The sequence below is a fragment of the Sebastes umbrosus genome, chromosome 16 (genome assembly GCF_015220745.1).
Source record: "Sebastes umbrosus isolate fSebUmb1 chromosome 16, fSebUmb1.pri, whole genome shotgun sequence".
NCBI classification, from domain to species: Eukaryota; Metazoa; Chordata; class Actinopteri; order Perciformes; family Sebastidae; genus Sebastes; species Sebastes umbrosus.
This window is the reverse complement of record NC_051284.1, coordinates 22,413,205-22,425,430: the sequence shown is the minus strand read 5'-3', so window position 1 is coordinate 22,425,430 and position 12,226 is coordinate 22,413,205. Positions and strand designations below refer to the sequence as shown.

General features: G+C 37.4%; 4 gene segments (V, D, J or C); 2 read left to right on the top strand and 2 right to left on the bottom strand.

Moving 5' to 3' along the window:
* Positions 1-2,330: 2,330 nt before the first annotated feature.
* On the bottom strand, positions 2,331-2,800 carry LOC119474446. The segment is given in 2 exon segments: positions 2,331-2,656; positions 2,749-2,800. Coding segments are annotated over 2 exon segments (378 nt in total).
* A 638-nt stretch (positions 2,801-3,438) lies between these two features.
* LOC119504156 lies at positions 3,439-11,208 on the top strand. The segment is given in 2 exon segments: positions 3,439-3,538; positions 10,719-11,208. Coding segments are annotated over 2 exon segments (405 nt in total).
* On the top strand, positions 3,664-4,941 carry LOC119504158. The segment is given in 1 exon segment: positions 3,664-4,941. A coding segment is annotated over 1 exon segment (402 nt).
* LOC119504228 lies at positions 8,507-9,075 on the bottom strand. The segment is given in 2 exon segments: positions 8,507-8,931; positions 9,024-9,075. Coding segments are annotated over 2 exon segments (387 nt in total).
* Positions 11,209-12,226: the final 1,018 nt, after the last annotated feature.

Below are 12,226 nucleotides of genomic sequence, written 5' to 3'. Positions count from 1 at the left end.
AAAGAGACTAATTACGGGAGGAGCGACAGGTGTGGCGGAGCGCCTGCAATTAGCAGGATGCAGCACAGGTGGAGGACAAAAAGGAGAGAACGGCTCGCAGCAGCGGGAAGATCTTCAGTCAGAGACAGTCCAGGGACGGCGGTGCAGCAGAACAGCTCTCCTGACTACTACCTACCAGCCCAGTGACCTGAGAGTTCCTGTGAGACTACATGCAGCAGATCGTGTCCGCCAACGCAGATTCACTCAGAAAACGTAAGTACCCTTTGGTACATTTACGTGGCGGACACACTGAAATAGGCCAGGATAGCTTTTATCTGGAGTTGTGATAGCCAAGTAGTGGAGAACACACTACTGGTCCTGGTCTCTGTTATTTCACAGTTTCGGAAGAGCTGGAGAGACGGCCGAGACGGGCAGACGGCTGGTAGGAGTACGGGAGGAGCTAAGACGCGGACACGGGATATTCACAGGATTGGACTGCATTGGACTGGACTGTATTAAAGAGCCGGGTTGGACTTCACTGGATCACTGGATTGGACTTTTTATAGGGTTTTAACCTTGCTGCTAGTAGCATTTTATTCCTTTTAGATTAATCATTCATTTTTAGACCCATGTTATTTTAATTGTAATAAATCTGGTTTTAATTTGACTTTAGACTTCTGCCTGGTTTTTAACTCTGCTCACCTGATTTTAAAAGAACCTGAATTTATCAGAGTCCTAGGCTCTAAGTATTTCCTAGGTGGCGTTGTGGGCTCCAAGCAAAAACATTCATTGTTAAATCTAACTGGTACTTTAAGTTGCGGCCTTGCCATTGGCTGTTGGGCCCGGGCCACAGATACATGTATGGTAGATAAAATATGATAAAGTATACAGAAAAGTCTAAGTATACTTGGCTCATACTGACAAGTATAAGGAAAATTCTCAGTATACTTGGCTCATACTGCGAGTTTACAATACGATACAACTTTATTGTCAGTTTGCACTGAAATTAATTTTGTATCCATAGGCAGCTCAGTTTGAGAAAAAGTATACAATAGACATACTGTTACCATAGACAAACAGACAAGTAAGACCCATCAGACAAAAAACAAAACACATCACAATTATTCATACATAACCCATTACACTATTACCATCTGTCCTCTGGATTTACATGTCTTTAGCAGCACATTAATTATTATTTAGCAACCAGATGGACTGATGGACAAAAGCGTTCTTTAGCCTGATGCAGGTTAAATGTAGGGACTCTGAATCGCCTCTTGGAGGGCAGAAGTTGATATTCCCCATTTAAAACATGTAAGGGATCAGAAGAGATGCTGTTGGCCTGTCTGAGCATACTCTTGTTGTGAGCTGCTTGAAAGGAGACTGTCACAGGTTGGCCAATGATCTTCGTGCAGATTTTGATTTGGCTATAAAGTTTAGTTTTAAGTTTTACAGATAGACTACTGAGCCAGGCTGTGCTGCAGTACAACAGGACTCTCTGAATCACTGAACTGAAAAATAGAAAAATAATCTGGCTACTGGCTCCAAATGATCTGAGTCTGCGAAGAAAGTAAATGAGCTGCTGTATCTTCTTACAGGTAAATTCAATGTGAGGGGTCCATGATAGGGTGGAGTCTATCATAACTCAGGTATTTGTATGAAGAGATCTATTTAATTTCTACATGGTGTATTGTAACTGGAGGCAGCTGACATTCAGGAGGAAGTATATGTACAGAAGTATATCTTAAGTATATCTCTGATAAGTACATAAAAAGTTATGTTGTTGTGTTATTTTAAGTTTAAAATAAATATACTAATAGCACACTTGAATAGACTTCTATTTGGTGAAGGAATACAGGTCACACTTCCTGTTTGGGGTCGAGACTCAAGAACAGACAGTAGCTTGTTTAAACACGATGGCCAGAGTCAAAAGCAAAATATTTTATAGCCAAAGAAATGAGAGCAAAGTTGGGATTGGCTTTGAGGTAGGTGGTGTCGGATGAAAAAAAAGTACTTTAAAATAAATCCAGATTTTCTGAATTGGGGCATAAACAACACTTTTGCAACCTTAGTCTCCGTCACTGTGAAGGATGGTCAGGGAGCTAATGAAGCAATAGAAAATGAGAAAGTAGAGAAGAAGTCTCTGCTCCAATATGAGAATGGTAAACGTTATACTTTGAAGTGAGAAGCAGAATTAAAAATAAGGTGTGTGCTTGGTGAGGTTCCTGTCAGCTCTGTGTTCAGTGGTCTGTGTCAGAGTCTCTTCCTCTTCAGCAGCTGCAGTCGGTTCCTGCTATAACAGCTCAGTGTCTCTGCAGTCGGACTGAGGGAGGTTTTTGTACGACTACAAATCACTGTGTGAACCCTGCACTGTTGTGGGCACTCTGACAGTAATAAACTGCTGCGTCTTCAGTCTGAACTCCACTGATGGTCAAAGTGAAGTCAGAGCTGCTTCCACTGCCACTAAACCGAGCTGCTGTTCCTGAATGTCTTATGCTCGTATGTCTTATGAGGAGCTTTGGAGGCTGTCCAGGTTTCTGTTGATACCAGAACAGACATAAACCAACATCGTTACAGATGTAAACAGGTTCACTAATCTTACAGGTGAGAGAGACGGTGGATCCTGGAGTAGGTGTCACTACTGGAGGCTGAGTCACAGTCACCTGACCGCTGCATCCTGCAGACAAAAACAAATCATTCATTGATCAGCAGAAATAAATGAGAGAAAAGGCAGCACATCATGTCTGAAATGTTGCTGAGTGAATGAACCTGTAAAACAGCAGCAGGCCAGCGTCCAGATGAGGATGGTGATGAGAGTCATGCTGGTTGTGCTTTCTGCTGTGTTGACTGACACATCTGAGTCCTGCAGTGTTGAACTCACAGGACTATAAACCTTCTCAGTTCACTGGAGGATCAGCTGACGATGCAAAGCCTCCTCTCTATGGAAATCATTTCTCTGCTCTCAACACACTGAAGGCAACGTGGGACACTAAATCAGGAGGAATACTGCTTGGATTTACACCATCTATCATCTGAATGGATAATAGAAGAAACATATTTATATTAGAAGTGCAGTTGAGGATTTAAGGATGAGTTTGTGTCCACTGTGGTTGGTATGATATGTCTGTTTGTCTGCTTTAATCTACTGACAGGGTTTACTGGAGATAATAACATATTTCAGTTCTGTTTAATATGAGTTTATAAATTATTATTAGTATAAAAAAGCATCATGTTCATTTAACCATGTAGCAACTGATATAAAACTGCGAAAAAATGACTTTGTTACAAGGAGACTGTGATCGTTTCTCTGTCTGGTGTAGAAAAGTAAAGCAAAATTATATAATTAATCTACATTTATACAATAATTTCAATCCATATCATTAATTTGATATTCATAGATTTAATAAAATATAAATGTTTCTGTGTTAATTGAGAAAGCAGAGAGTATTTTCAGTGGATACATGCTTGTTCACAATGCAGGAGGTTTTTGTACGGCCACTTAATGAGTTTGTATCACTGTGGTTGACTTTTGGTGGAGGAACCAAACTCATCATTAACTGTAAGTACCAGAGATTTATAATTTATACAACATATAGCAAATATTATTTTTTATCAAATATTAAATTATATTTTGATCATGTTCAGTTTTTTATATTGTTGATCATTTATGTTGTTTTATTAAGCTTATCTCATCATCTGAGAAGAATTTTTTACCGAAATCAATATTCATTCAGTAATGTAGATAATAAGATTAATAATTATTATTTTTCTAATATTCTATTTGTAATAATAAGATGTATTTAATATCGGCTTTAAAAACATTTTAAAGACAAATTTATTCAAACTTTACGCAAAATGTATTTGTTAAATTCTTTGATTCGTTTATTTTGTAAATATAAAAAACAATATATTGAATTAAAATGTGATGTGGATTCCTGTTGAACACAAATGTGATTTATGGGTAAATGCAGCTCATCTTTGTGTTCACGGTTCATTCATTTTACATGTAGTGAACAGGAAGTGAAAGAGACAGATGACAAAGGTTTTAACTGTATTTAACTGTCAGTTTAAACAGAAGAAAATCATCTCAGGGACGAGTTATTCACTGTCACACGTTATGAAACACATACGAAGATGTCATCAATAATCGTCATCGATGAACCTTTTTAGTTGCATTCACACTTGAATCATGAGGCTGATGTGAGATACGGAGTGATTTATGAGTGCAGCAGCAGCAGCTCAAGTTATTCTGTTTTATTTGATCAAATATAATAAATGAGCAGGATGTGATGTTTCTTTATTACCAAGCCTTCACTCTCATTGCTTTGTCTTTTCTCCCCCCCTCTCCTCCCCCTCTCTCTCCTCCAGTGGGTGTGGTGCAGCCCACCCTGACCGTCCTCCCCCCCTCCAGAGAGGAGCTGAAGCAGGGCAGTGCCACACTGGTGTGTCTGGCCAGCGGGGGCTTCCCCTCAGCCTGGACGCTGGGCTGGAAGGTGGGGGGCAGCAGCAGCTCCTCAGGGGCGTCACACAGCCTGGAGGTCCTGGGGAGGGACGGCCACTACAGCTGGAGCAGCACCCTGAGCCTCCTTGCAGACCAGTGGAGGAAGGCGGGCTCAGTGAGCTGTGAGGCCAGTCTGAGTGGACAGAGGCCTGTCACTCAAAGCATGGAGCCTGACCGCTGCTCAGAGTAGAGCTTCAGCAACACTTCCTGTCTGCAAATGATGCCGCTTCTTTGACAGAGATCTGGATGAAGCTCCAGATCTCCTCTGTTCACATGTTTCTGCATGTTTCACAGCTCTCTACTCAGTGTTTTACTCTGCATGTTGCTTTCTAATACTCATCTTCTGCATGTTCCTCTTCATGCTCATTAAATGATTTTCACTCAAAGAGAAACTATTCATTCATCAGAAATGTGGCATGAACATTAAACCATCATTAAATAAAACTGTGGATTATAATAAATGAGTGTCTTTGTATTTATTCTATAACATATTCATTATGAAAAATACCTTCTTGATCATCTCAGTATTAAACCTGATATCCCTTACAAAAAAAGAAGTATACTTCCAAGTTTATTTTATGAAATAAATTGAAGTATAGTTCAAGTATAATCCCAAATATACTTTATGTAATAAATATACTAATATCAATGTACTAGTAGTATAATTATAAGTGTACTACTTCAATACTTATTGGGACTAAATTGGCACACTTTATAAAAGTATACTTTAAATGTAAGAGTAGTAAACTTTGAGTACACAACTAGTTTACATCCAAGTTGTATTTTATACTGCAACTATAATATGAACTATACTACAGGTGAACTTATAAGCGTACTGTGGGAGCCAAGTTTAGTATACATGTTTTAGTTCAATAAATAAGCACAATCCGTATTTTATGTTTGTGAGATAAATAAGTGATTTCATTGAATAAGTTAATTCCTAGTAATTAATATGTTTAAAGGTTAAAAGTCATTTAATGATCATTTGATTTAATTCATCTTGATGCAATGTCTTTGTGTGTTACTTTGTAAAGGCAACACTATATAAGCTTTCTGTTAGAAAGTAAGTACTGTACTGTAAGTTGGTTACCGTCGCTTCAAGAGAAATAGGCTTCTTGTGCTCATTCAGGTAAAAACAGTGGTTTGTTCAGTTGAGGCTCAAGTTAAGGTCCGAGCCACACGGTTTTCTTACCGTAGTACAGTTTGCTAATTAGGACAACTTAGCTTTGAATCCTCCTGTAAGAAGATACTACAAAACTGTGGAATAAAGATTTTTGTTTTTTATCCTTTTTTACAACGGAGTCCTGTGGAAGTTTTTCCTTCTCAAGTAAATGTACACGAGTAAATCCAAGGTGACCGCTGAGCTTCAACCCCCCACACTACTGTTAGTTTAATAGTTATATACATGTAGCCCACTTTTTACTTTATGTAAGTACACTTTGTATACTTTAACTTATAGTACTTAGCCAGTGATTTATGCATTACATAAAGAGACTTGATCCTTTTACTAATTGATTGGATATTTTGTGATGATAAAAAAGAAATAACATTTTCTCACATGTCTCCATGGTGAACGAAGAATCCAACAACTTAGAAAATTCTTGATGAATTTAAGATAATTCATATCAAAACATTAGTTTACAAACTCTCACACACTTTAATAGGCTACTCTATGAAAAGTTATTACAAGCCAAGTATACCTTTCTGTAGGCATATAAGGCAAGAATACTTAATTATACTTTTCTTAAGTATATCTCAATCAAAAGATTAAGTAAAAGTATAGGCCAAGTATACTTTACTTCTCTGTAATTGTCTGTAAAAGCTTAGTATACTTAAGTATATCTCTGATAAGTACATAAAAATTAAACTGAAAGTATATTCTGTTATTTTAAGTTTAAAATAAGTATACTAATAGCACACTTGCTTTGGACTTATTATGTAAATATCAATATTTCTCCTTTGTAAATCGGTATAGAGAGTGATATTACATTATAGTAAAGAAAAGTAAATAATATTTTTTTTTATAAAACAAAAAAAAACTTGGAGAATAATGTGAACTTGATTTTTAGGGAGGAAGAAATCATGACTCAAATATGTGATCAGGCAACATTTGTCTCTTTAGCTGAGAGTAAATGTGAACAGAACATGATGTGTTATTAGATTTCTTAATAATCCTTTTAATGAAGTTATTAGTGTGAATGTGTAGTGTGTGCTTGGTGAGGTTCCTGTCAGCTCTGTGTTCAGTGGTCTGTGTCAGAGTCTCTTCCTCTTCAGCAGCTGCAGTCGGTTCCTGCTGTAACAGCTCAGTGTCTCTGCAGTCGGACTGAGGGAGGTTTTTGTACGACTACAAATCACTGTGTGAACACACCAGCACTGTTTATGTAGTGGTAACTCTGACAGTAATAAACTGCTGCGTCTTCAGTCTGAACTCCACTGATGGTCAAAGTGAAGTCAGAGCTGCTTCCACTGCCACTAAACCGAGCTGCTGTTCCTGATACACGTGTGATCGCATGTCTTATTATGAGCTTTGGAGGCTGTCCAGATTTCTGTTGATACCAGTGCATCTCCTCAGCTCCACTAGACCATCTGTAAACAGCTTGGCTGGTCTTACAGGTGAGAGAGACGGTGGATCCTGGAGTAGATGTCACTACTGGAGGCTGAGTCACAGTCACCTGACCGCTGCATCCTGCAGACAAAAACAAATCATTCATTGATCAGCAGAAATAAATGAGAGAAAAGGCAGCACATCATGTCTGAAATGTTGCTGAGTGAATGAACCTGTAAAACAGCAGCAGGCCAGCGTCCAGATGAGGATGGTGATGAGAGTCATGCTGGTTGTGCTTTCTGCTGTGTTGACTGACACATCTGAGTCCTGCAGTGTTGAACTCACAGGACTATAAACCTTCTCAGTTCACTGGAGGATCAGCTGACGATGCAAAGCCTCCTCTCTATGGAAATCATTTCTCTGCTCTCAACACACTGAAGGCAACGTGGGACACTAAATCAGGAGGAATACTGCTTGGATTTACACCATCTATCATCTGAATGGATAATAGAAGAAACATATTTATATTAGAAGTGCAGTTGAGGATTTAAGGATGAGTTTGTGTCCACTGTGGTTGGTATGATATGTCTGTTTGTCTGCCTTTAATCTACTGTCAGGGTTTACTGGAGATAAATAACATATTTCAGATCTGCTTAATATGAGTTTATGACTTATTATTATTATTAAAAAGCATCATGTTCATTTAACCATGTAGCAACTGATATAAAACTGTGAAAAAATGACTTTGTTACAAGGAGACTGTGATCGTTTCTCTGTCTGGTGTAGAAAAGTAAAGCAAAATTAAAGAAATCATTTTCTTTATACAATAATTTTCAATTCAGTGAGCATGCTGCTTTCTTATATGGATCTTCTGCATGTTATGTTCAATACTTTTCAAAATAAACTGAATTTTAGTTTAGTTTCACTCCTACATGAACTGTTCATTCATCAGAAATGTGGCATGAACATTAAACCATCATTAAATAAAACTGTGGATTAGTCACTGTCTTTGTATTTCCTTTATTATATATTTATTATTAAAAATACCTTTTTGGTCATCTCAGTATCAAACATCATATACTATACCTTTTAGTATATCAGGTTTACATAAATAGTACTTTGTTAGTGGTTGTATTCTTTTACTACTTTGTGATATTTTGAAAGGAAAGGCTCCGTTTAGAAAATGAAATATTTTTGATTTTTTAAATGAAAAATGGTAAATTGGAATTTTCTGTTATATTAGATTGTTTTGTGCAGCTGTTGGTAGAAACACTTTTCAACATGTTTTGATATCAGTGGCTATAGTCCAACAAGAGAACAAGAGTTTAACCTCCCCAGTTTACTTATAAAGAGACTGAATGACAAGATTATAAGTTTAAACTGTATATGGAAGAGCGTCTGTGAGTTTGTTCCAGTTTTATTTAGATTCATTGTGGTTCTGCTTAATTGACTCTTGTGTTGTGTTCACTGGACCAGTTCTCCTCATCACAGTCTCTTCACCAACCCTCTGCACCTGCAGCAGGACGGTTTCACTTCAATCAAACTGAAGGAGGTTTTTGTACGGCTCTAAATCACTGTGTGAACACCCAAGCACTGTTTATGACATGAAAACTTTTACAGTAATAAACTGCTGCGTCTTCAGTCTGAACTCCACTGATGGTCAAAGTGAAGTCAGAGCTGCTTCCACTGCCACTAAACCGAGCTGCTGTTCCTGATTCAGGTTTTTTTGCATATCTTATTAGAAGCTTTGGACTCTCTCCAGATTTCTGTTGATACCAGAACATACCCTCATCTCCATCAGACCATCTGTGAACAGCAGGGTTAGTCTTACAGGTGAGAGAGACGGTGGATCCTGGAGTAGATGTCACTACTGGAGGCTGAGTCACAGTCACCTGACCGCTGCATCCTGCAGACAAAAACAAATCATTCATTGATCAGCAGAAATAAATGAGAGAAAAGGCAGCACATCATGTCTGAAATGTTGCTGAGTGAATGAACCTGTAAAACAGCAGCAGGCCAGCGTCCAGATGAGGATGGTGATGAGAGTCATGCTGGTTGTGCTTTCTGCTGTGTTGACTGACACATCTGAGTCCTGCAGTGTTGAACTCACAGGACTATAAACCTTCTCAGTTCACTGGAGGATCAGCTGACGATGCAAAGCCTCCTCTCTATGGAAATCATTTCTCTGCTCTCAACACACTGAAGGCAACGTGGGACACTAAATCAGGAGGAATGCTGCTTGGATTTACACCATCTATCATCTGAATGGATAATAGAAGAAACATATTTATATTAGAAGTGCAGTTGAGGATTTAAGGATGAGTTTGTGTCCACTGTGGTTGGTATGATATGTCTGTTTGTCTGCCTTTAATCTACTGACAGGGTTTACTGGAGAAAAATAACATATTTAAGATCTGCTTAATATGAATTTATAAGTTATTATTATTATTAAAAAGCATCATGTTCATTTAACCATGTAGCAACTGATATAAAACTGCGAAAAAATGACTTTGTTACAAGGAAACTGTGATCGTTTCTCTGTCTGGTGTAGAAAAGTAAAGAAAATTAAAGAAATAATCTTTATTTATACAATAATTTCAATTGATATCATTAATTTAATATGTATTGATTCAATAAAGTATAAATGTTTCTGTGTTAATTGAGAAAGCAGAGAGTATTTTCAGTGGATAGATGCTTGTTCACAGTGCAGGAGGTTTTTGTACGGCCACTTAATGAGTTTGTATCACTGTGGTGGACTTTTGGTGGAGGAACCAAACTCATCATTAACTGTAAGTACCAGAGATTTTTAATTTATACAACATGAAATATTATTTTAATACTAACTTTTGCATTAGAATTTTATAAAATGAAAAATATTTGGGATAATTTATATGTGGATAATATTTTTTGCTGTCTATTAAGCTTGTCTGGTATTGAAGTTTAGGAAAATATTAACGTTAATATTCTGTTAGTATTAAAGAAGATGTTATGGTGAAATATATGCAGAATAATTTTCGCTTTTTTTTCCAATAATATATTTGTTTAATAATGTTTGGTTGTAAATTTGTTCATTTTAATGTTAAGAAAATAACAGCAAAATTTAATTTCAAGTTATTTATGTTTTATGTTTTACTGTAACATTTAAACGATTGTTAGGTATAAAAACTGTTGCAAATGCCGTTAAAACTAATTTATGAGTTCATATGTTCATTTAGTATCGCTGTAGTTTGACTTCACAGTTCGTTAGTTTAAAGTCATGAAAAGGAAGTGAAACAGACAGATGATAAAGTCTATAACTGAATACAGATGTTACATTTGCATCACAGCGATGAATCATTTACTGTCACACATTATAAAGAAGATTTAATTTAATGATCATTAATACAATGTTCTCATTTAAAATCACAGATAAGTCATGTTGCATATTAATTATTAGATATTTATGAAGAGATCCACAGTAGAAGATTCATTACTTTAAATAAAAAACAAAGTTTTACTATTGTGTTTTATATGTCAACCCCTCATTTCCTGCCATGTGTCAGCTCCTCTCCTCTGTCTGATCACAGTATCATGCACACAGCTGATCCACAGTAGTGTTAACCTCTGTCAGGTATCATAACTGTCTCATGTCCAGCTGTCTGTCCTACAGTGGAAGTTCATCTGCTCCTTGTGTGTCTCTGCTCTCCCCTCCAGCTGGCACCATGGTCAGGCCCTCAGTCTCTCTGCTTCCCCCCTCCTCTGAGCAGCTCTCTGGGGGCTCGGCCACGCTGGCCTGCCTGCTGACCGGCTACTCTCCTCAGGGAGCCGTGGTGAGCTGGCAGGTGGACGGTACGGAGGTGACGGAGGGGGTCCTGAGCAGCTCAGAGGAGGAGAAGAGCGGCCGCTACAGCAGCAGCAGCACCCTGAGCCTGAGCCAGGAGCGCTGGATGGAAGGAGAGCTGTACTCCTGCAGGGTCCTCCATCAGGGCCACAGCCAGACCCAGTCCCTCCACAGGAGCCAGTGTAAGGGCTAGAGGGGCCGGCTGAAGCCCAGGACAGGAGCTCTGTGTGGGGGGGAGCAGCTCTGATCAATAGCAGTTTGAATGCTTGTAGAGGAAACTGAAGCTTTGTGTGACAGAGAACAACACTGCTGTAAAGTGTTGGACAACAACAACTTAGAGAGGAATGTGTGTCGCTCAGCAGCTTCATGTGAGTGAGCTTAATAACTGTCATGTTGATCACTGATGTTGTTGCTAATAAAGATTTCACTGATACATAACTTCATGAAGTGTTTGCTCTTTTATTTTATGAAGAGTAGAAAGAAATTAACTGGTTTTATAACTTCAACTGATTCTCCTCTCTGTGGAAAATGAAAACCCTCACGACAAAGTAGTATACTTAGAGTTTATTTAATGAAGTTAAGTAAAGTTCAAGTATACTACAAGTGAATAGGTATACTCTTAGTTTAATAGTTATATACTTGTAGCCCACTTTTTAGTTTCTGAAAGTTCACTTTGTATACTTTAACTTATAGTACTTAGCTAATGATTTATGTATTACATAAAGAGACTTGCTCCTTTTGCTATTTGACTTGATGTTTTGTGATGATAAAAAAAAAAAAAAAAGTTTTCTCACGTCTCCACGGTGAACGAAGAATCCAACAACGTAGAAAATTCTTGATGAATTGAAGTAAATTCATATCAAAACATTCATTTACAAACTCTCAAACACTTAAATAGGCTACTCTATCAAAAAGTTAGTACAACTACAAGTCAAGTATACCTTTCTGTAGGCCTACAAGGCAAGAACACTTAATAATACTTTTCTTAAGTATATCTCGATCAAACGAAGTAAAAGTATAAGCTAAGTATACTATACTTTTCTGTAATTGTAATAAGCAAAGTATACTTAAGTAGATCTCTGATGAGTACATAAAAAAGTAAACTGAAAGTATAGTCTCTTATTTTAAGTTGAAAATAAGTATACTAATAGCACACTTGAATAAACGTCTATTTGGTAAGGGAAGCTTTGAATTCATCATGTAAATATATATAGTTCTCCTTTTTAAATTGGTATAGAGAGTGATATTACATTACAGTAAAGAAAAGTAAATAATACATCTTTTATTTATTAAAAAAAACGTGGAGAATAACGAGAACTTTTCTTTTAGGTAGGAAGAAATCATGACTCAAATATGTGATCAGGCAACATTTGTCTCTTTA